Source organism: Poecilia latipinna, unplaced genomic scaffold (assembly GCF_001443285.1).
Source record: "Poecilia latipinna isolate Pla-1442-1.1 unplaced genomic scaffold, P_latipinna-1.0 Scaffold3145, whole genome shotgun sequence".
NCBI lineage: Eukaryota > Metazoa > Chordata > Actinopteri > Cyprinodontiformes > Poeciliidae > Poecilia > Poecilia latipinna.
Genome location: NW_015115761.1, coordinates 1,774 through 25,399, shown reverse-complemented (window position 1 = coordinate 25,399; position 23,626 = coordinate 1,774). Strand labels below are relative to the sequence as shown.

At 39.0% G+C, this 23,626-nt stretch overlaps 1 protein-coding gene across 1 annotated transcript in view; it reads right to left on the bottom strand.

Annotated features, from left to right (window-relative positions):
* LOC106940255 (leucine-rich repeat-containing protein 16B-like) overlaps positions 1 to 21,719 on the bottom strand; it is a gene marked incomplete at its 5' end in the record, with an annotated part of 50,891 nt that extends 29,172 nt beyond the window's left edge. Inside the window, 6 exons of the mRNA XM_015022944.1 lie at positions 322 to 403; positions 506 to 575; positions 7,588 to 7,692; positions 11,840 to 11,916; positions 20,279 to 20,356; positions 21,559 to 21,719. Of these exons, the coding sequence (XP_014878430.1) occupies positions 322 to 403; positions 506 to 575; positions 7,588 to 7,692; positions 11,840 to 11,916; positions 20,279 to 20,356; positions 21,559 to 21,719 (573 nt within the window). The remainder of the gene's footprint in view (positions 1 to 321; positions 404 to 505; positions 576 to 7,587; positions 7,693 to 11,839; positions 11,917 to 20,278; positions 20,357 to 21,558) is intronic.
* Between the last annotated feature and the right edge of the window lie 1,907 nt (positions 21,720 to 23,626).

The window sequence follows — 23,626 nt, the reverse complement described above, 5'->3', positions numbered from 1 at the left end:
TCCTCTTAGGCCTTCTAACGAGCCATCATTTGATCCAGGTGCGTTAAAATCGGGAAGGGAACTAAACCATGCAGGATGCCGGACCTCGAGGACCGACTTTGGGCACCCCTGATCTATACCCACCGTCAGCAGTCCGCATCAACACTTTCATATAAACATTAATGATTTGTACACAAACTGAAGCATTCACCCCTCAAATTTAAACAGGTGATATATGATGTATTTCCATTCGAAGCCTCTTCTTGTACGACTGAAAACCACCTCGGCTGTAAACAGCGCAAATGCGCTGCGGGGGTGTGCCAACAGATTGAAGTTTCTCACCGTTATCAGAGACGTCTAAAGTCCCCACACACGAAACGCGAGGGAAGAGCTCCTGGATCACGGCGGCACCCGCCGACCTCAGCTGTGGGGAGAAACAAAAAGTGGAGCGGAGCATGATGGGAGGCTTAACTGAGAAAGATCACGAGTGGATTCATGCAAGCAGAAGAGGGCTGGCGGACGATACCTCACAGCCGCTGATGTCCAGGTGAAGGTCGGAGATGTGAGGGTTGTTGGACAAACCCAGGAAGAGAGCTCTGAAAGAAAACACGAGAAAAAAGAAAAGGGTGAAAAAACAGAGACGAAAATAACAATGGCGGAAAATGTGTGCGGAAGAGGTGAGAACGCTGATAAGAAATGAAGAGAACATGTCATTAAGAAAAGAGAAAACTGCAAAAAAAAAAAAAAATTTAAAGAATAAAGATTCCTCCTCAACATAAATCCAATCTTGAATCTCCTCCCTCCGAGAATCTGAATGGGATCAGCACCCTGGTGCATCTTGTTGCATATTTTGCCGTGCACACCTAAACGTTTTAGAGCCTTCTTAAAAGATTAGAGAAAAGTAGCTTAGAAAGAAGTGTTGCTTCAAAAAGCTTTCAATATTTATTAAGGCCAAGCAGCCAGTTGTAATGGGACATAAAAAATTATGCAAACGCACAAACTCAGCTGGATGCGTCAGCACAGCAGGAGCATGCAGGAAATTTATCTTCCTGTGAAAAAAAAAAAGAAAAGTAAGAATGATGCACCAGAAGGAGGTAAGCAGTAAAAAAAGTCTGTTCCATTTTGGCTGGCATCCATCATGCAGCATGCAGCTCTCTGTTTGCTGCCAATTTTGCTTTGTTTTTTCTGTTATTGATTGTGGGTTTTTTTTATTTTTGTTGTTGTTTTTTGGCTCTTGCTTGTTAACACCAGGCTTGTGCACCTTACAGGGGCAACTGGAAATTCACTGCGCTCCCTTTATCCCTGTTGGAGAAATTCTCTCTGTTTTTGGCCACTGTGGTTTCAATAGCAGATCTCCTGAAGCTGCCGAGAACAGAGTCCAGTCGGCGCAGGAAGCTTCGGTCCGGACCGTCTGATTGAAGTCCAGTCCACATGAACGTGTCAGTCGACTGGATCTACTGTAGAAGAAAACGTTGGAAGACTAATGCACAGATGGCGAGGGTGCAAACAACCCTCTGCACGCATGTGCTATTTTAGTCTGCAAACCTAAAACAATATGCAAAGAAAAAAAAATCATCCACAGAAAGGAATGAAGATTAGTTTCAATGGTATAAAAATCTGAAGGCAGTCGACAGTCGATCTTTTAGGTCTCTATAAAGGCTCCCTCAGTCTAAATAATGCAGATATGAATACAAATTGAGAAAAAAAAATCCAGAGATGTGGAAGAGTATTTGCTCACTTTGGTTTGTGTCGTTTTTACTTTTTGGACACTTAAATCACACCTAATTTATTACCAAACAAAGACAATTTAATAACCAAATGAGAACTTAGAAAGAAAAAAAAAAGCTATCCAAACCAATAACGCCCTTTATTAAACCAAGTTATTAACCACATTTTTTGGCTCAGTTTTACTCCAAGGCGTCACTTCGAAAGTTTGACAACATGAAATAGGCTACCAAAAGTCTCAAAAAGCAAGAAGTCCTGATGTGAAAGAAAGGCATGCACAGACATAAAAATAAAAAAGATCATAAATAAATGTTTTATGAAGAAAACAATTCCTAATTCAGAGAAATAAAAAAAAAAAGTCTACTTATGGAGAAGTAAAAGAGAAAATCAAAAAGACATCAAATTGATTACATACGTAAAGAAAAATCCAAAATTACAAAAGTAAATGAGTAAATAAAAGCTCAATACCTAACGTGAAACATTAAAGCAGAGATTAAAATTTCTGACATTCTAACACACTAATTATTACCTAAATTAATCGTTTTTATGACTGCCGCCATCACCACTGCTACTTTTGTATTTGAGTTCTCACTCCGGCTTTAGACGTCGTCAATGTTCTCCTCAAGGCTTTTCACCAACAGTGCCTTCCAGCATCGTAGGTGGGTATATTTTTAGCAGGAGCGGCTCCGTGCAATGACAACAAACATGTTCTGACATTTCTACCAACCTTGACTGACAAACAGGTGGATCTGTCAAGACTGCTGAGGGATTTATTCAAGATGAGAGTGATGGATTCAATTAGATTTAGTTGTTTAGTTGCTAGGAGAGCTAATTCAGACTCTTCTTTTGAGGCTAATAGCATGTTGTAGTCTTTTTTTGTTCTTGTTTTTCTTTGTTTGTTTGCTTGACAATTTTGATTTTCTTTCCCAAGATGATGTCACCCATGAACTCATCTGATCAAATAACACTTTAATTCAAAAGTAGCGAGTCATGTTCTTCTTAAAAGAAGAAGAGGTTATAAGACCATGTCCCTAATCTTGCGTCTTATTTTTACAACACTCAAAACTATGTGCAGTGAAACTTCTGCATGCACACATTGCAAAAAACACAAAATCTTACCAAGTACTTCTGATCTAATATCAAGTGCAAATATCTCAGTACACTTGGAAAAAGACAAACTAACTTACAAGTAATTTTTAGCAAAAAATGGAGGATTATTTTAAGTAAATAATTCCTTAATATTGATGAAAAAGTACTAGTTCCATTGGCAGATTATTTCACTTATATAACAAGACATTTCCCCATGTTACAAGTTAATTTTTCTGCCAATGAAACTAAACAGGTTTCATTGGCAGAAATATTCATCAATATTAAGGAATTATTTACTTAAAATAGTTATCCATTTCTTGCTAAAAATTACTTGTAAGTTTTTTTTCCTAGTTTAAGTGTACTAAGATATCTGCAATAGAAACTAGACCAAAAGTAATTGGTAAGATTTTGTGTTTTTGCAGTGCGGAGTTTAAGGATCACAACCACCTACGAAAAGTTAGAATTCACCGACACGCGAGACCCCTTATAGGAACGCCTGTACCTGCTTTTTGCAAGAGTTCAAACACCAACGATACCTTAACATGTATTAATATGCACAGTGGGAACCTTCTCAGAATGACCATGGAAGCTAACAAGCTAACACATTCCTTATTTTTATTTTTGGGACGCCAATCAGCGTCAAGAAAACTCAATGACGCTCTTGGATTTGCTGCTTTGTGTACGTCAGCCAATAGCATGTAAAGTAGCATTTCGCTAACATACTTCAGCTTCTCAAGCAGCCACGTTCTTTCGAATATTATATGCTCTTTAAAAATAAAAAAAACACAAACAGACAACTTTTCCACAAATAATCTGTAGTTACATTCCACAAAAAAAAAAAAAAAATCAGAAAGAGCTGAATCTGCAAATACAGAAACACAAAATCAAGTTTGCTGACATGTTACTTTTCCCACTTTTGATGCATTCAATGAAGAGAAAAAAATCCACCGGTAAGAACTGTTGGCGAGAAAACCGGCTGATAACGACCACCGCCTGACTGATATGTGTTTTTTAAAACGACTTAGATATTTACTGTATGGGATCAAAACTGCTTGTATTGCAGTTTATTATTTTTTTGCCAACTAAGTAGATGCCTCTTGTTCAAAGACATTCCAAATGAGGAGATTCAATTACCAAGTGGCTGTCACAGGTGGTGAAACATTAGTCAGAGCAACACAGTCAGCAGAATGTTCCCAATACAGGCAGAACAGGAACACCACACACAATCAGTATGTTATATGTACATGATTAAAACAGAGGATATGGTCATATAACGAACAAGTGTTACATATCAGACATTATTTTTGTTATTTTTAACACTAAATCTTAATTGTGAGTTCAGCTCAGGGTACAGTTACCCTCACATGAACAGCATTAGATCCCATATCACACAAATCTCCATCTGCTGACTGCAGGGGCCCCGATTTACTGCTGGGTAATTACAGCTGTGTGAAGTAGCAGAAATATGATCATTAAAGTGGTGTGTAAGTTCATTCACACAAACTCAGAGTTATATTTCTAACCCCCATTATTTAATAATACAAAAATGCATCTTTCTCATTTCTTCAACACTGAGCTTTTGAACTTGTACAAAACGCAAGTTTAAAGGCACTATGGCTCTCCATGCAGGGCGCCAAGAATTATGGGATTCCCCAAACATTCAAAATATTTAAAAATAATTTTTAAAAAAAACTAGTGTTCACGTGCTTACAGTTGGAGAGTGGACAGTCCTTTTGTTGCGCAGACTATAAACTCTTTGAGAACATACAAAGGGTTAGTGATGCTGACGCTGCGTAAGTGGTAAATTAAAGGGTCATTGCAAACTAAAGGGGTAAGTAAAACGGTCTGGAATATGCTTGATCATGTATAGTTCAAAAATACTAAATATCTAAACTGGTCAAATATCATTTGGATTGTTCTACACCGAAGAGAGATTCTTTAAAATACCACTAGATATTCACAAAAGCCTTAAGGTATTTGTGCAAGTACAAAAAAATTGGGAAAAAAGCAAAAACCAAAATATAGTCTGGAGATGCACCTTTCCAGCATCAATATCCATCTTGGTCGTGATACTGAAAACATTAAATGTGCCAGATCCATACAGGGAAATCTATTCAGTCTAATTATATGCTTTGTGCTCTGAGTAACATCAGGCTTTATTATTTATGCTACATTTCACTTAGATTCCTAATTGCACTTTCTAACCCATCAGACAGAAGGTTTGCTGAAGTTTTAATTTTATGTGTTTAGTCAACCTTTTGGTTTTTTGTCTTTATTATTTATTCAACATTGGCTGTTACACTCTTAGCTGAACTGACTAAACAAAATAAAGTTGTTTTTATATGACTGACCAAGTTTGTGTGAAGTTATTGATGTATCTAACGTGTGCTGGATTGGTGCAGGGTTATTAAATGAATTTGTAATTCAGTATATTTATATTTGTATTTAAAAGAAAGAAACGCTTTAAGTCAATTCAGCACTCAGATTTAGTATCAGTTTTGATCGATACTAAATCTGAGATATCTAAATTAGTATCAGTTGTAAAAAAAAATAGAACCATGTCATACAGATTACTCAAAGTTGGACTTCTTAATGTTATCATAGATGCTTTAAAACACTTTTGAATTAGTGAAACTTGAGTATTGGAGATTTTTTAGTTTCTCCAAAATATCATCTGTCGATAAATACAAACTAATGCTATTTTTAGTTCAGAATATCTTCAATTAAATTTTTTTTGGTTGTGAGTTTGTGAGTTAGGTGACAGAAGAAAAGCACTCAGATAGGTTGCCTTTCGTGGAAGAACCGCCACAGCTGAGTGCTCTTTTTTTTTCCCCTCAGGCAGTGGGAGCAGCTACAGGATGGTATTTCTTAAACTGTAAATTTTTGGTGAAATAAATAATATATAAATGAAATAAAATCCTATACTTAGATGCAAGAAGTTGTAATCAAAGTGCTTGGATTGCAAGAGTGTCCCAGGCAGCAATTTCTTTTACTTGTGAGTTCAGCGAGAGGTGAGAGGCTGGTGGAATGTGTGTGTGTGTGTGTGTGTGTGTGTGCGTGTGTGTGTCTGTGACATTCAGCATAAAAAGTAAAGAGAGATGAACAGCACTGCACAAGGATCATCAATAAGCGATAACATTACCATTATGGATGTTAAACATCCTGTCCATGCATCAACTGGGCAGAAAAACAGCTTCTTCACCGTCTTTAAAGAATCCACATTCATGTCAGTGAAAAGGTGTTTGTGTCAGTTCAAAGTGCCTCTGTGATTTTGGGAGTCTCCCTCTCATTTTTTTCGGTGCCACACTGAAGCTTTCTTGATATTTTTCTGCTGGCGTTTTTGCATCTGATAGTCTAGTAGACTGGGCTTGATTGGGGACCAAAATGCCAACATTTACTACATTTTCAGCTGGTACAGTTTGCTTTCACACTGCACTGTGTCAAATGATCCAGTGGAGTGTCGGCGGATTTTAGTGGGTGTAGGGTTTCTCTTCTGTCTTCGGTGAAACATCGTGTCGTTACTCCAGCTAGTGGAAGACTTGCGGGTTTGTTTTGGTTGTATTTAAAACCAAAACAAGCAAAGTGAACAATAGTGCACTGCAACTAGATGACAAATTTACTGAATGAGACTTTTCTAGTGATTTATAGAGAACCACCGGTTTTTCTAAGGACTTAAGGAACAAATCCACTCACGAAATCTTTGGAGAATTAAACACCTATTTTAATACTTCAAACAACAAATACACCTTTAATAAGTATTACACACAGTGAGCACCATCTTAGCACGACCGCAGAAGCTAACATATACAGGTTTCTTTATCTCCGCGATCATCAACCAATCATTGCCAAGCAAAAGAAGGCTGCTTCTGGATTGGCTGCTTTGCCAACTACAGCCAATAGTGTGTCAAGGAGCACTGCGTCAAGGTATTACAGCTTGTCTAGCTGCAGTTTGTGTTGAATATTTTAGATATGCCCTATTAAAAAAAAAAAAAAGTCAATAGGTGGATTTTCCACAAATAATTTGGGGTCAAGTTCCATAAAAACATCCACAAACAGGCGAATATGTGAATAACTAAACCACTAAAAGGTGGAAGTCCGCTGTAATTACAAGGGAATAAGCTACTTCTCTGGCTATGGAAACCCAAACAGGTCATTTTATGGAAGCAGTCGGGTTTAGTTCAAGCAGCAGTCCTTGTTGAGAACTGGAACACTTTTAGTAGAAAATCCCCTTTATTCTACAGCGTGTTTCCACTCAGTCTTTATCTCCCCTGGGCTCAGGAACAATGCTCTGCAGACATTAACTAGAGATCGTTTGAATACAAAAGGCTAAAAAAAAATAAAGAAAAGCTTCCTCTGTGTGTATTCTGAGGGATCTGCATCAATAGGCTGACTAAAACCGTGATTTACACTGTGCGGTACCTATGTTTTATAGAAATCTAATTTTGTAGCTACTTCACTTTAAACTTTAATGCGACTATTTTTATAAATGATCTTAACACGCCGCTTTACTGACAATACTGCTTTACTGCCTTCATTAGAACAGAGTCTGGCAGGGATGCTGATTTATGCATCACTTGAAAAGCGACAGACCTTTAAAAGGTATTTATTTATTTTTTTACAGGTCACTTTGTCTGTAAAACCGGCTTTTACACTGAACACGTTCGTTCGAAATTCAATTAAAAACGATTCGAGAATTAATTAATTACAGCCGCTTTGTCCAGCCTATAGATGTCACTTGCAACAAAGTCTGGCTGGCAGACTTTTGAGAGAGGCCGCTGAAGCCCACGTTCTCACCTCAGAGAATCCGGTGGGACCTTCATGGAGGCCAGGCTGACGTGGGTCAGGCTGAAGGCCGAGCTGAAGAACTGGCGGAAAGTCGGCAGAGAGTCTCTCCCTCTCCTGGGAAGGGAAGGCACAACAGAGCAGAAAAAAAACAGAAAGAAAGAGACGTTTAAATAGAGAGAGACGGATCACAGCCAGCCAGACACGACAGTACATAAAAAGTGCTTAGACGAGAACAAGAACAGATGGAAGACTGAACGAGAAACAGAGAGAGAACGACATAAGGAAGAGGAGCGGGGGCAAAAAAAGCTTATAAAGAGCGACAGAAAGCGTTCAGCAGATGAGCAGGGAGGAAATGTGGCTGTGCTAAAGCAGACAGACGCCGGCGGAGACATTTAGGTCAGTATTACATCCAGGAGGCGCTATATAGTACTGGGTCTTGGCATTTATTACTGCCACCACCTTAAAAGGTAAGAATAACAAATCAGCCAACCATCTGCTTGGCAAATACAGTAAATTAGCCTGTCAACAGGAGAGAGAGAGAGAGAGAGAGAGAGAGCGCGAGCTGGTTCGGATGTGTTTAGCACTCGTCACGGCAACTGATCTGCCACTTCTGCTTCCCGCAGTACGGGTAATTCACCCCATCGGTGGATGGGGGAAAAAAGGGTTTCTTGGGAACGCAGGGTGAAGTGATGAGCGGCAGAGGAAAGATGGAGTTGGTTTTTTTCAGGAAATGATCACCTGCTTCATCTTTTTTTTTCTTCATGAAGCTGGTATTTTGAAAAGATGCCTTTTCCTGTCTGTTCATCCTGAGTTCATCTATTACAGCGAGGTTAATCAGAAATACCCGGCCTGCAGCCACAGCTGTAATATCACCTGAACCTTGGATATGGATTGTCAAGCTGCACTCTGCTCTCCTCTTTGATTGCTGAGCCAATTTTAAAAAAAAAATAAAAAATTCCCCACGTCTTCATGCATTTGCCACAGCTGATGCGTGGATATGAAAGCGGTAATGTAACGTATTAGGAATAAAATGACGAATCATTCTGCCTTCCCGGTCCCTGGCTCAGTTCAGAACATTTCATGCTCCGTGCTCACCCCGCACACCCACCCCCACTCGTCCCGTCCTTGTGTATGTCGTGACCCAATGCTTTATGATGATTAGGAGTCAAAATTAGAACAATCAGAGCTTGACTGATAGCATGCCAACTTGGGCGTTAGGGATAATGAAAGATTACAAGCTTCAATGGATTTTGTTTTGGATTGTGTTTCGTTTTATTTTATTTTTTTCCATTTCCACAGGCTGTAGGTTCACGCGCACACACACACACACACACACACACACACACACACACACACACACAGGATATTACTAGAATGAAGGATCATTATTTTCACTATAACTGTTTAGGAATCCTCCCATCTTCAGCCTGCGACAGATAAAAACTTTGTTATCTTGTAATAATACTGAATAAAAGCATCTTGTGGTTATTGGGAAAAAAAAGTAGGATTAATTAGGTTGCAATGCTTTGAATTGTTTAGATAAATAAACATCTTTCATTTTGTCAAATACAAATAGAAATCTGAAAAGTGTGGCGTGAATTTCCATTTAGTCCCCCGATTCAAAATGAATTAATTTTTTTGTACATTGTTTCCAAATCAGCTCAAACTGTGTTGAATGTATTTGCATTCACAACAGTTGTGCTTATTCCAACTCAATCAAGCTCTCGTTTGTTTGAGGAGGTGTGAAAGCCTAACTGGACGCTCCAAAAAGGTGAACTCTGGTCTGCATAAAAACCTAGGTCTCCGTTTGGTGGAAGTGAACTCAGGTGTGGTTCAAATACACATGTGGATGGCCAAGGCAGCTCCAAATGCAAGAAGTGGACTTTAGCGCAGGGCCTGCTGGGTAAATACAACCAAAACAAAAACACTAGCGCTAGTGGGAGAAACAGCTTCCAGTCTTTTGACAGAGAAAAAAAGAAAAGTCCTACAAGCTCTAAAATCTGACGCCGCTCCAATGTTGTTAACATTTGGTGAAGAAGAAAGCAGCACTTGGCAGCTGTGTTTTCATAAGCCATAAAATTACACAACTTGAAATCATAAAAATAAATTTGCTTCATGTAAACATATCAATTTTGAAAACAAAACAAAAACAAATCAACAGAAAGTAGGAGGAGGAATTGGAGATTGTGCTTCTGCTTCTGGCTCCACCAGAGCTCTCACAGCAAGGCACAGTTCATAACAATTTTGTGTCATTCAAATGTGTTGAATCCATGGCTCTTCTGTAAGATCACAGACTATAATTTCCCCAACACGATGCATATGATCCAAATATAAGGTCTTGTCACTCCGCCTGAAAAATGTCTGCTCTGATTGCTGACAGATGATGGTTGAAATATGAATATGTGTTTATATTCGTCATTTTTAATGACTCATCGCGTGAACAAGTTCATTCACATTTAATTTTCATTTCATTTCCTAGTGGAAATTTGGAAATTCCCTAATTTCAAAATTGTGGGGTTTTTTTTACCACCTCAGCAAAAGATAGACAAAGATTTGCGCACATTTGTAACGGAAATGCAGCTGTTGTCTTCTTCAGAGGTTTTCTTATCGTTTCCTTCATCGGTTCTTGGTGCGGCGCCACCACAGGCGAGGAGGTGAACAGGTTTTTCAAAAGGTTTGGTTCATTTGACAGGAGAGCAGTATGAACGCAAATTGAAAATCTAACAAATGCTGCAATTTTGGTCCCCAGTCAGACTGAGTCTACTGGATCATCAGGGGTGAAATGAAAACACCCTGACAGAATTTCCTCAAACCTGCATAAAAGCTATGCATCATCTTCCTTATGCTTGACAATTCTGAACCACTTTGTCTCGATTCTAGTCCCAATGATCCTGGTAAAATCCAGATAATGGCTGTAAACTGACAAAACACGAAATCCTCTAGCATATTCACCCTGCAGAGATAAAAGCATGTTAACTTGGCACGGCGATAAAAGTGAATAAACGAGGCACGAGATAAAGACGGAGAAAATGGAGAGCAAATGAAGTTATGCAGGCTAAAAATGGAAAAGGTCAATAGAGAAAAGGAAGACAGAGCCATCGAGATAGCTACGAGGGGAGAAGCAGGGGAGCCGCATTACAGCCGCAGTTAGAGCGATAACCTCCCTCTCTTCTTTTTTTCGGTTCATTTCTAACGATTAGCATACAGCTTGTCGAGTCTCCACAGATACACAACGGCTTGTGTCGCCCGGGCAGATACGGTGTCGCCGTCTCTCTCGCGCTACGCTCCCCGGAGAGCTTTATCAGCAACTCTGAGCCACAAGTACGTGTGTGCGTGTGTGTGTATGTGGGTGTGTGTAGCAGCATCTACACAGGCGGCTTCATTGTCTCTCGAAAGCGGAGGAGACACGTGTACGTGTGCGGCGGACAGCAGAGGTGATCCATGCCCGGGTTTCGTATTCATGAGAATCAGCGGCCCCGGCCGTTCCTTATCGGCCCCGTTCAGCCTCGCGGTTCCATGCTGTCACGGCAACACCGGGGCCACCTTACCGGAAGCGTGGATTAAAACGCCAGAGAACCAGCGGGAGGTGGGAGGGAGGAACTATGAACAGGAGGAGGGAGGGAAGTGCTGGGAAAGATGATGAAAGGTGGATGGGGCAGAGGAAAAAAAGAAAAAAAAAAGAGTGGTGAGGAGACATAAAAGAGATCCAGCAGATGCAAAGACAGAACAAACACACACACAAAAATGCATTCATGGGACCCTGGGGCCTGCAACAATAATAATTCCCCATCTAAAATTAGTCTCATTTTTCACCAACTTCTCCCACTCTGTAATTCTGTAATGCAATATGCTGAGCAGGGAAGCTCCCGGGCCCCTGGGGGACACGGTCTGTCGAGAGCCGGAACCGCTCCAGCCTTCCAGCAAAGGTAAACAGAGAGACACGCACACAGTTAAAAAAAAAAAAGAAAAAAAAAAAAGAAAAAAAAAACTTGTGGGCATCCAAACGAGCGCCTGACAGATTGAAAACTTGTTGGCAAACAGAGACGTGTGCATGGGCGAAAAAAAACCACCAACACATTCTGCAAACACATATGCGGGAAGAGAAGAACGAATCAACGGAAGAGGAGAAAATCAGCGTAGGTCCCAGACAAAACATTAATATAGCTGAGGGAAAAAAAAGATCTCTTAAAAGTCTCCTGAGTTGTTTTTTTCTTCTTCTTTTTTTGAAAAAGATAAACAAAGAAAGATATCTGATGCCCACCTGTGAGAGAAGGAGTTCTTGGACAGATTCAGGTAGGAGAGGTCGGCGCAGCAGCCTCGCAGCAGGGCCCCGAATAGCTGCCAGGAGAGAGACAGATCAATACCAGAGCTCTGTTCACAACTGTTCGGCGATCGTGTTGCACAACAGTTATTTTAGCCGTGCAGAGAATGCCAGAGCGCAGACTGAAGGACACCGAAAAGCAAAAGCATCACAGGTGAGACAAAAATCATCCGGTGAGAAGTGTTTGCGATTTATTTCTGACATGCATTTCTACGCTTTTACATCAAATTGTAGAAAGTTTCCAAGTTTTAATTTCAGTAAGGTAAAAAAGCAGTTTCTATATACATTAGAAATGACTGTCCTACATACTTTGACCACTGAATAATAAAAAAAACAACTTCTTATTAGTTCCAAGAAAAACACATGGCTTGGTTCGAGAAAACCAAGAGGGGATTCTGGATCAAGTATGCTTTGTTTCCACATGAGTAAGGGCCAAGAGACTTCTTATAATTAATTACTGTTTGCTTTTCAACTCGCCTTTCAATTAACCTCAGGAGAACCCTCTGAACTTATCTGGTGACATTCTGAGGCAGACCAAATCCACCGCCGTCAACGACTGGTCCCAAAGCGCCAAAGTACTTCAAAATAAAAAACACAAAACAAAAGAAACAAGCGACGACTGAAAGGAGCAACCACAGCTATAATTAAATGAAGAATAAACCAGCTTAATAGAAAAGACTGAGCTATGGCAGAGTTTTCCTTCTTCTCCTATATTTTAGAATTTCATTACTGAGCTTGTATAGTTCTGACTCACTTTAAGATGTTTGTTGAAATAAATAAGAGTAATCCTTTAGCTGCGTTTCAGAAACAAATACAGGACATAAAACATGTGAAAACGGTGTTGCATTAATTGTATTAATAATTTAAAAGAATTAAAGAAGAAATTTAAAAAGAAGTTTATGTATACAGTAACCAACATACAGAAAACTTTGCTCTTTGCCGTTAACTTCTGTAAAAACATGACTGAGCAATGATGAGCAGCTTTTTCCAATTTTTCGACTGGTGTTTTTACAACTTAAAGATGTTCGTTTTTGGTCTTTCATGGCTTTGAGGTTGGAAGCCCTCCTTACCATCGCCCTAATCTTTAGCTCCTTTCATAGAGTTTTATTCAGATTCTGGTCTGCACAACTTTAACATCGTTTCCTTGGAGAGGAAGCATGTAGACAAAAATGAAAAGACTGCTTTAAGCCTAAATCTGCCAGGTGTTTGAATTAAATTATTCATTACTGTATCCCACTAAACATAAAGAAACATAAAACTCAGTGGTTGTTGTCCTAAAACTAAAAGACAGTGACACAAAATTCAACAACGCAGCCGATACTCCTTCGTCTATTAACTTTACACACGTCGGTCAGGGAAGGGCCGAATCTGGTCCAGGAGCCATAAAAGTTTAGGTTCAAGAAACAGATTAGCTTTAGAGCTGCAGCTAGTCAGAACTCAGTCCACAAAAAAGTCTCGTTTTTGTTTTCAGATGTGTTGCAGATGTTTAGGTGAAGGCTCTTTTATAAATCTTTCAAACGGCTTTAAGTAATTATTTACACAAGAGCTCAATTTATGGGGGAACAAAGTGAAATCTCTTCGGCGAAGCACGAAGAGATTAAAATTAAAAATTTAAAATTGTCCTGAAGTAGGAAGGGTAAAACTATTTTATGAACACAGAGATGAATGTTTTAAGCTTTACCTATGCTGGAGACTCTTATTTTGAAAAGAAAGGGAAGGAAAGGAAGCAGATTTTGATTTGTCAGATTTGGCTAACAAAGACACATTGGGAAAGCTGACAACAAAGTTTATTAGCATAGCAGCATTCATTGTACCACACTCTTAGTTGTAAATAAACATCTAACTCAAAAATCAGGGTTTCCAAAACAGCAATTGCATACTACAACTAAGAGTGACGTTTTTTTTTTTCTTTTTTAATTAAAAATCTTTCAACCTTGTCAGAAGTCTGATTTGTCTGAACTCCACTCTGACACCTTGCTTGCTGTAAACATAGTATCGCTTTAATTGATGTAGAAAACGCTGTAAGAGAGTAATCTGCTGCAGTGGGGGTTACACAATATCCGGTAAATATTTTACTGCGACACCATCGCTGTAAATTTTAACGGCAAAATTAATTCCACAAAAGATAATATTCCTGACATTCTCCTTTATTCCCGATTACACAATGATCTCACTGGTCTCTGTGTGCTTTTAGCATCACAGCTGTAAAAGCACCGACGAGTCCATCCAACGTACCAAATACATTATAGATGAATAAAATCTTTCACAATTGCAATGTGCCTCACCGTAATGATGCTATGATAGAGCTGCATGTTTAAGCTACAACACAGGATTCTCTTATTTTTGTTCATTACTTCACACAGTTACAAATCACGCTGCACTTTTTACTAGATGCTTATATTAAATACCATGTGTGAATTCGATTATGAGTTATGACTTTTGACACTATTTGCACTACTTATGAACCTTGAAATTTCGCGTTGGGAACAAATAAAATCATTTGATTTGGACTGAATTGAATTCTCATTGTTTTCACTGAAAAAACACTAAATCTTACCAAGTATTTCTGGGATAGTTTCTGGTGTAAATATATTAGTACACTTGAAATAAGACAAAACCAACTAATAGATTGCGTTTCAGCAGGATATAGGAGATTGTTTAAAATATAATATTAATACTGATGAAAAATTACTACTTCTATTGGCAGATTAGTTCACTTATAACATGTAAAAGAATATCTCGTCATAAAATTGAAATAATCAGCCAAACGGACTAGAACTTTTTCCTCCTCAATATTAAGAAATTAACTCCTACTTCTTTCTGAAAAGTTACTTGTGAGTTAATTTTGTCTTATTTCAACCGTACTGAGAAATGTGCACTAGAAACTTGACCAAAAATATTTGGTAAGATATATATATATATAATTTTATATATTATATATATATTATATATATAATTTTTTTGCAGTGCTAAAGCAATAATGATCAAATTTCTCAACTGAATTGCTTAATCCATTCACCCATCCTTACCACACTCCTTCAGACCGACTCCCAAAGCGAGCAGCCTTTTAAATAAAAAGACACACCGTCGGAGATATAACTATAACTTATTTTCACCAATTATTTCTACACTCTGATCCATCACTGGGTTAATGCCGCCCGGCTCCAGCAGCCAGCGTTCCCACCAATCTGTCAACGTGCGTACGGAGAGCGCTCGTCTGTCAGATATAACTGCACTAATTCTCGCCAGAGGGACCAAATGAGCAATAAGAGTTTAATCGTATAGCACTGAATCAAAGTTGAGGCCCATATCGGGAGGAGGGGGGAAAAAAATTAATTACCTACTGTTCTTCAACTTCTTATCGCACATATTCATCAAATGTACAGTTTTACATTAAATAGGAAAGACATCCTCAGAGACCCTTAAATTAAGCATGCTGAGACACATTCGGTTCCTGCGCCTGCAGTGAATAATCAATGTAAACCCATAATGCTATCGTCCATCTATCGATGGGCGTATTAAATCAGGCGCTCCTCTTGTGAAGGTTTTTGGTCATCTTTAGATAAAGAGCTTTAAATGAACGGAACAGAGAGCCAATTACTCTTAGAACAAAATGACCCGAATGTGCTTGTTGGACTCAAGAGGACAACGTTAACGCTTAGAGAGAGAGAGAGAGAGAGAAAAAAGGGAGCGTCTCATCATTAGTGAGAGGTTACGCTATCGGACAGGTTCAGGTATTTCTTGACAACGTGATCCATCACGCAGCGTCACTAATTAACCACAGTCTGAACACGCATGCAGATTCAAATCAGAAGCTTATCAGTAATTCAATTTAAGATGCTAACGCCAAAAAAAAAAAAAATGAGTCTCCCTGGGACTACTCAAGGATGAATGAAATGAAAATGGAGGACACGACAAGACAAGCGGATCCCGGAGAGAGGCGAGTTTGAGAAAATATAAAAAAAAGCCGAATGAATTCAAAACAAAATCTCTGCCCCACATTAAAGAGAGATTGGTTTCTCAGGGCAGGCTATTTTTCTGTGAAAGGGATTCCTGCTTGACAATTTCTTCTCTAATGGGGTGTTTAAAGTGTGAGGTGAGGCGCTGCAGGAAAAGCAAACAAACAAATCACAGAAAACCAGAAAACTAGAAGACCTGGAGCAGATAAACTCATTGGGACAATGTTTTATAAGTGAACACAAACAAATCCATCAGAAAGAAAATCACGGTTTCAATGTTTACGTGAGAAGTTAGTTATCCATCTTACAGAACGTTTAAATATTTCCAATGACGCAACTGAGATCAAATTTACATCAGATGTTAGCAACTACCTAATATTGCAAATATTAGTAAATCGAAGGAAATTAATTCAACACATGAAGTTGGAATGGCGTAAGGAAAACGTATTGCACGCATTTGCAGTATTTTATCCAATACTTTAGGGAAAGCCTCTCAACATTTGACCCATTCTTCCACACAAACCATCTGCAAATCTTGAAATCTTTTTGGCCTTTCCCCGGATTTTCAAGTCAGGTGATTAACTGGAACACTCTCGTAGTTTTTCTTTGTTTTTCCCAAACCAATTAACAGTTTTCTCAACTATGTGGTTGGGACTATTGTTTGTATGAAGCCAGGGAACTAACTGCGCTCATTTTAACATTCACAAAGTTAAATTACATGGCTGTAAACAATTCCATTAGTATTGTTTTGCAAAATTAGGGCATTTTTACTGAATAAGCAATCTCTTTACAAGCCTTAGTTAACATTAAGCCCACTAATATTAATTTTCATTTTCACATAGCAACAGTAATGCTTTCTAAATGCCGATAGATTTCAAATGGCTTCTTGGCTTTCTATACCTTCTTACAGACAACTGGCGAGACTTTCGTATCAGTGCTTCCATAAAAAATACTTAAAAAAGCTCATTCCTCTTTTCGCCTGTATCTGTGTAGATATTATTCAATAGCTCTTTGTATTTGTGTTTACAGTTTGCTGTAAGTACAGCCTTTTCTCTGATTTGTGTATGTACACACACCTTTCGAAGTCAAAAAGGATTTTTCACGTTCATATTTACAGCACAGTCCACATTAATTTGCACCTCTGGCTAGGATGTGTGAAAATGAGTAAAATCCATTTATCTTTTATAACAGCAGCGTGCTTCTTGTCACTGAACATTTTCAGTATTTAACAGTGAATTTTGGAGGTTTGTTTTCCCCTTTTTATCATCCCTCTCTCTCTGTGCATACAGGAAAGATAATAATGGACGCTCAGTCAGCCTGGCATGAAACAGTTTCCAGTTTTATTTTGTTATTAGTTGGACAAGTTTAGGTTAATACTGGGGAGTCTTCTTTCTGTAGATTTGGTGTTCTCTGTATGAGTTTAAGCTCAAAGTTGAGCTAACCCTCAACTTAGCTCAACCCCATATCAGGGGTCTTCCCTTCCTGAGTTAGATGCATCACTGCACCTTTTCTGAAATGACTTATTGATTTCCTCTGGATTATTTCTGAACTCTCTCCTTCTAAAAAACCATTTCCCTGGCAATAGTACAATGAAACAGGGACAGAAAAAATACTAATAATTTGTAAACGCAGACCATTAGCCACTGCTAGCGCTGAAGCTAACGCCTACTTTAGAGCTTCCTAATGGTGCTTAAATAAAGAGCTTGTTTGCACTTTAATAGGTCCAAACTGTATTTTTTTTCTTGAGATGAAACTTAAAAAAATAGAGTAAAACATAAAATATATAAGAATTAGATCGTTGGCATTTTGCAAACAGAAATAACTTTTGTAATTCTAATCGAAGTAAATTTGGTTTAACTTCAGGGAGTAAGAATAAAAAAATGTGTTTTTTTTATATATGTAAACTTCTGGTTCGAATTATATATGGAGTCTGCTTGATTTATTAATTTTTAGAATCAAATAGCATTCAGGAAAAGACAAAAGAAATATCTTTTCACAGAGTGCGTAAACAAGAGGTGCTACGTTTAAAGCATTCAATTTCGAAGGAATTGCAGAAAGACAAGCCAAAAGCATTAGTGTTGACAGCCATCAATCATGTGTCTTTTTTTTTTACAGTACTATTGGCCAAAAATATATCAAAAGAGGAACAGAAGCAATACGAACAAAGAAATGAGGTTGGCTGCTGCATTGAAGACATAAAAAAATAAATAAATAAATTGTTTTTCACTGACCTTTACTCACACTTTAAAATGAATAAATATATACCAGGTTGAAATTAAATACTGTGTAAAGTGAGCAAATGCAATATTTCATGGCATTTAGGAAATACAAAATATGTTTTTCAAATCATGACTTCCTTTTTTATAAATGTGAAAGGCTGTCCAAAGAAAAACTAAGGAAAAATGCTGACCTCCTGAACCCAATAAATGGCTTTGCCACCCTCAGCAGCTCCAGCTTCCTTTAAATGTCCACAAACCGTGTTTTACATCAGCGCGGAGGAAGGCTGGCACACTTTTCTTGGCAGAATTGCTATAATTCGCCCACAATAAAGCGTTCTTTTTATTTTTTTTGAGATTATGCCATCTCAAAGAAATCCAAATCCAGACTTCGACTAAGCCACATCAAAACAAAACATTTTATTTTATTGTTTTATTTGATTTTTTTTCTTCGAGCCACTGAGGAGTGGAGTTTCTGGTGTGATTTAGATCATTGTCCCGCAGCACAAAAAAAACAAAAAACAAAAAAAAAAAACAAGTGTGTTTAAGTATGAGAATACAAACTCTGAGTAATTCTCCTTCAGGATAGCATTTATACTACACTGTAAAAAAATACATATATATAAAAAAAACCTGACAGCTGGGGTTGCCATAAGTGAATTAATGGATAAAGTACTTTCAAAGATAACAGCGAAATGATCAGAAAGGGTGGCATCAAAGACATTGGAAGTATTCACACCCCTACTGATAACCAGGTCCACACATGTTGAACAAGCTGAATCAGACCAAAATTATTAAGAATTTACTTGCAGCTAACCTTCGTATTCCAAATAAATATATAAAGGCTAATATTTATGGCTCTTTGAGGTAGAAATTTGTCTAAGACGCAACAAACTAGACCAACCCTGTCATTACCGCCGTCATAAATGGTTTTGGTTTTTATTTTGTACAAAGTTTTAGACCAAATAGAATATATTACTTTCCCACACACTGATAAAATAAACCTGATGTGAATCTCTCTAGTGAAAATTTAATTTGGATAGCAGTCACTGTCTTTTTTTTTTGCTTTACTCACTGACAACTTGGAATATTTACTTTTCACGTCATTCGAAAACCTTCCTCGTGTTTTTGGAATGACTTACAATGTTGGCTTTTGTTTTTAAAATGATACAATTTATCTGAACCAATAATTTGATATTTGGACCAAATAACACTAACAAAAATTGTTTAATTTCTGATGAATAACTGGATTTTAGAATTAGTCTTACCTACACAGTGCCTAATCTTGTATAAATATTTGCATCTAACATTTTTTTACAGCATCAACTCTTGATTTGTTTTTACGTTTATAACGTTGCCAAAAAAGAAAACAGTTTGTGATTGGTAATGAGAAAAACAGTCGTACATGTCTTTTTAATTTGGCGTATGTAAACTTCTGGTTTCAACTGTCCCTGCAGTCGACGCCAATATGAAAAGAACCAGGAAAAAAACAAAACAACATCGTCATCGTCGCCCAACCTTAATAGAGCCGCCAGTGCTGTGTGCCATCAGCATTAACACAGCACTCATGAAATAGACGCGAGGAAAGGGTGAACAATAAATGCGACCTCTTAAGTAGAGAGTCAGACTTTTTTTTTTTTCCCTCTCCCCATAATGCCTTCGAAAATAAAGACACCAGAATGTACCGACTCCCGCTTTGAGCTGACATTTTGTCTTGAATAAAAACAGTGACACAATCCGAAAGGCCTTATCAGGCGGAGACATACGGAGGCAGACACATTCACAGACAGTTACTGAACTCTTCTCAGACATAACGCACTCATACCCCGTCAGCTGCTAGCCAATCTGCTAATGGGGTGAGACGCTGCTGGCGCGCAGATTTGTAAGCTTAGACGCAGGAACAACAACTTTGTCACTTTGCCTTAGAGATATATATAAAAAAAAACACTACACGTTTCATAAAAGACGTCTGTATAATTCATGAGCAGCTACGGATTTCCGAGGCGCTGCCTCCTTGGAGCTTTCGCAGAATGGCTCTATAACCGAGGCAGCCGAGGTTTGTTGCATGATGGTGCTATTCGCATTCAGGACAGTAGCCCGCTCACTTTTCTTGGCCTGAATCCCATACCGGGAAATGAAATCAGACAGCTCTGTGAGGACGAGACTATAAAAAAAAAAAAAAGAGGAAGGAAGGAAGTACAAACCGAGTCCACGGTGCAGTCTGTCCCTGACAGGTCTAAATGGACCAGGCAGTTGGGCTGGGCCAAGAACAGGTACAGGTTCTGCAGAGGAAGGAAAACAAATGACGTGTTTCAGGCAATTAATACATTAAAGACTTTTAAAGGACATTTTTGTGAGATAATTCAGGTGTGTTCATGTTATGCAGACAAACTTCAACATATTTTATTTGGATTTTATATAACAGACCCACACAAAGCAGCACATTGTTCTGAACTGGAATATAGTGTGGCGTGCCTTCAGCCCCCATACTGTTAGACCATAAAATCAAATCCAGTTCAATCGGCTGTCCTTACAAATGACATCTGTGAGTCGAGTTCAATTTAGGGTGTTTTCACACCTGGTAGTCTGTTAGTCCTTGTTTGACTGGGGACCAACAGAACCAAACCCTTTGAAAAACCTGTTCACCTCCTCGCCTGGGGTGGCGCTGCACCAAGAACCACTGAAGGAAGCAATAAGAAAACCTCTGAAGACGACAAGAACGCAACTTTGCTTTACGCGAAATGTAAGCAAAAATGGAGTAGCGTCAGATTTTAGTGGTTGTAGGAGTTCTCTTTTGTCTTTGGTGAAAGACTATTTCTCCTGCTAGCGCTAGACTCTCGTGTTTGTTTTGGTTGCATTTCCCCAGAATGCCTTGCGCCACAGTCGGCTTCCTGCTTTTGGAGCGGTGTCCAGTCCACTTGGTTTTCACATGCAGTGCGCATTTGAACCGCGCCAGAATTAACTTCAACCGAACCAAGACCTAACAGAGTCCGTCTAGGTTTTCAGGTGGACCAGAGTTCCCGTTTTTTTTTTTTTTGACCGCATCAGAGATTGACTGTGCATTCACGCCTCCCCAAATGAACCAGATTTTCAAGCACAGCTGAGCTTCAGAAGGTCAATCTGTAGATGCTCTGCAGACACGGTGAACAGACTGGGTGATTCACTTTTCATGCTTTCACAATATTGCCAGAAGTAATGTAAGAAAGCTAGAAGAATCTTCTTTGGTGTAGTGGGGAAAAAAAACCTGAGGATTTTGGGTAGACTGAGATGCCGGCAATGATTCTTGGTGTTACGTGGGATAAATTATGGTACATTTTTCAACTCCAAAATTTTTTAAATTTGTCAAACATGCTTCTTGGTTAGTCTGAGATGCCAATTCTAGCAGGTCTGATTCATCCAGTCGGTTTCTATGCAGCTTTTCCCAACACAAAAACTCCATAAAAACAGCAGACACGGTCCGTGTAGCTTGATAAGAGTCACTCACCGTGGCGTCCTCTCCAGACAGAACCCCGGGGTTCTTACTGAGGTCCAGGTGCAGCAGAGAGTTGGAGTAGTCGTCACTTGAACACAGAGCTTGAGACAATGAAACAACACCTGGTGGAATAAAACAGAAATGAAGGGATGCATCATTTAGCCAGCCAACGACTGATGATCACATTCGCATTTTTTTTAAGTGACAATTTCAACACCGTCGGTGAGCAATAAGCAACTGTCGATTATAAAGCGTCAAAATGGACTAAAAGAAGCAAAATGGGTAAAAACAAACAACTAAAGAGGAGGGTTTTTTTTAAAAAAGAAGTTATCATAAGAAAGGAGCTATAAAAACCATTTTCTCTCTGTTGTACTTTCAGAGTGTACCCTGAACCAAAACAAAGGTCAGATCACAGAAGTACCTTTTGTTGCACAAACGCACAATGCAGCAAGGGAATCATTAAACTTAAATACATCAACTCTACAGAAGAGATACTGAGAGGTGGCAGTAACTAATAACAAGAATCACCAAAGCCTGCCGTTTGCTGTCTGGTGCATCTTGGGCCCTCAGCAGCAGGTGCAGGAAGCCCGCTTTGCCCGTTCTATTGCTTCAAGGAGCATCTGTGCTAGAAGGCAGATATGGCACGTGTTGCTCGAAAGCAGACGAGGCACTAAGCTCCTCATCCCTTAATTTGTAGCGATTAAGAGGGAAATGACGGGAAGAGGGGACAGAGAGTCTAATCCTCCCCCCACCATCCATCTAGTCATCAGCTGCTGTGAGCAGGGGGAACGTTGGAAAGCCATCAAGATGACCCGACTTTATCGCCAGAGTGTGTACATCCTGGTTTTCTGGCGCACAGGTACAGCGTCTTTCTACATTCTGTCCTGCTACAACCTCTAACTTTATGGACAAGACGAATAAATATTGAGGTTGAAGAAAATGTCATGTCTACGCTTTTCTACAGCAGTACTGTATGCTGTCAGGAGATGATTGGAGCTGAAACAGGGGTAATCCTTAAAAGAATTTTATTATTAGAGGCTGCAAAAATCCTGGGCTGAAGGTACATGTTCCTAAACAGAGCTACAATGTTTAGATCCAAGCATATTCATATGTTAGAATGACCCAGTGAGAGTCCAGACAGAGCTCCAACTAAAAATCTGTAGCAAAATGTGAAAGCGTACGCTGACAGAGGCTGTCCAACTAATAATCTGACAGAGCAGTCGCTAGATGAGCCGAGCTGGTTTTACAAAGCGCTGATCAAATACAGGACATGCCATCTTCAAATTGTCTCTGGAAAAAAGAAAAATGTTGAAAGCCATGCATCCTTTTTGGTTCACTTCACAATTAATCACTGCTTTCTGCTGTTCTATCACGTAAAATCCCATTGAAATACATTATATCTGATGGTTGTGTTCTGACTAAATGTAGAAATAATGAACTCAAAAGGCACTATCCTGTAGGTGTTTAAGAATCACATGAAAAGGAAGAGGAGGGGGAAGAGAGAGAGAGAGAGAGAGAGAGAAGGGAGAGAGAGAGAGAGGGAGAGAGAGAGATCTATAAATATTCAGCAAAAAGTGGTAAGCCTCTCCAAAGTCACGCCAACAACTACAACTCAAGGTCAGACCAACTGTATCCTGCTGAATCACTATCTGATCTTGTTGGCTTTTAAAAAACTCTCATTTATAACACGCTAACTTGGTGTCAGGGTCACTATCTGGAACACACGCAACACTTTTAGCCTTAAATATTGCATTTAGCCTATCCTTATTTAATCACAGGAAAGCTGCCTAAAGATGAAGAAAAACTGAGTGGGTGAATACATTTGCTTAACAGAAAACACTTGATCAACTTTAACAAATGTGAGCCAGAGTCATTGACTTTGTGTTGATATGAAAAATCGTGTGTGCGTGTGTGTGTGCGAACTCTATGTCACGCACCGCAGAGAGCAAAGAGGCCATTTTTTTGCAATCAGCATGGGAAGAGCTGCAAGGCCATTTTCAAACAATCTGTCATCCATTGTTTTACAAAGAACAAGAAAATACTCAAGTGGGGAATATTTAGGACAGTCAATGTTCCCAGA